At 62.5% G+C, this 1,423-nt stretch overlaps 1 protein-coding gene across 1 annotated transcript in view; it reads right to left on the bottom strand.

Annotated features, from left to right (window-relative positions):
• Window positions 1-1,176, bottom strand: part of HDDC2 (HD domain containing 2) — a 41,623-nt gene extending 40,447 nt beyond the window's left edge. Inside the window, exon 1 of the mRNA XM_006878979.1 lies at window positions 1,086-1,176. Within this exon, the coding sequence (XP_006879041.1) occupies window positions 1,086-1,166 (81 nt within the window). The 5' untranslated portion in view covers window positions 1,167-1,176. The remainder of the gene's footprint in view (window positions 1-1,085) is intronic.
• Window positions 1,177-1,423: the final 247 nt, after the last annotated feature.

The raw sequence follows: 1,423 nt of genomic DNA, 5'->3' as shown, positions 1-1,423 counted from the left end.
TTCCTCTCCTGCGCTGTCCCTCCACCCTCCCAAGCATGATGTCCCTCTCTAAGGACCGGTCTCTCCTCACTACATGTCCAAAGTAAGTTAGACGGAGAAAGGCAGGGACAACCCTGACACTAAAGTTAACTCCGCTGGTCTGTCTAATACTTCTCTAAATCTTAACATTCACATTGAGACGGACTAGGAAGAAGGATTGGCCATCCACTTCTGAAATAGCAGGCCTCTGAAAACCCTATGGCATACTTTAGATATGTTTTAAGGAGAGACCGGTCCTTGGAGAAGGACATCATGTTTGGTAGGGTGGAGGGACAGCGCAGGAGGGGAAGGCCCTCTATGAGGTGGACTGATTAAGTGACTGGGGTAAAGGGGGTGGGTGTGTCAGAGACAGTGCGATGGGCACAGGACAGAGCAGAGTTTAGGGTAGTTGTACATAGGGTCGCTATGAGTCGCAAGCAACTCGACGGCATATAACAACCAAGAGAGGAAGACCCTGGATGAGGGTCTGGGGGGTAGGCGTGTCAGAGACAATCCAAGTGGCTCTAGATAGAGCAGGTTTCAAAGCTATTGTACACAGAGTCACTATGAGTTGCAAGCGACTCGCCGGCACATAAACCACCACCACCATCACCGACTTTTACAGGTCCTGCTCATTTCAGCCCGGCACAGACGCACCCCGGGTTACCCGGAAGGTGTCACGACAGCCGGGGCTCTCACCCGAACTCCGCCTCCCAATGGCTGCGGGGCGGAGGGCATCAAGATCACATCCCGATCCCCACGTTACTCATGAAGCGCAGGCCTAAGGCTTTTCCTCTGCCGGGGAGGGGGCGGCCGGGCAGGGCGGGAGGCGCAGAAGTCCCGCAGGAGGCCCACCCACCGCCCGCCCGCTCCACGTGACCGAGCGAAGGCCGGCTGGGCAGGGCGGGAGGCGCGGGAGTCCGCAGGAGGCCCACCCACCGCCCGCCCGCCGAGGAGACAGACGCAGCTGCGCAGCACCCGCCCCACGTGGAGAGGGGGCCGGCCGGGAGGCGCGGGAGTCCCGCTGGGATCGCAGCCCGTAGCCCAGCGGCCCGGCGCCCGCTCACCTTGAGCTGCCCCACCAGGCGCAGGAACTGCAGTAGGTTTCGGGCCCCGCGGCCCGAGGAAGCGGCAGACACCGAAGCCATCAGGGACTGGCCACCGGGATGGGCCTGGCAGGCGGCGCGAGCTACCAGAAGCCCCGCCCCCGTCCCCGCCCGTCGCGCTTCCTCCTCCGGTCTGTCCGCCGGTGCCTGCTTCCCGCCTCCTCCGCCTTCTCCTCCCGTCCGCCCTCCCACCTCTCCCGCTCCACCCCCGCGCGCGGCAGGCACGTTGCTTGTCACACACTGCTTAGGACTTTGCGATTGACACAACTGGGGGACCCCCGGGAGGAAGAGCCTGTGCG

Source organism: Elephantulus edwardii, unplaced genomic scaffold (assembly GCF_000299155.1).
Source record: "Elephantulus edwardii isolate Elephantulus edwardi_28Jun2011 unplaced genomic scaffold, EleEdw1.0 scaffold00002, whole genome shotgun sequence".
NCBI lineage: Eukaryota > Metazoa > Chordata > Mammalia > Macroscelidea > Macroscelididae > Elephantulus > Elephantulus edwardii.
Note: the sequence above shows the minus strand (reverse complement) of the source record. Positions and strands in the feature narration are given on the sequence as shown.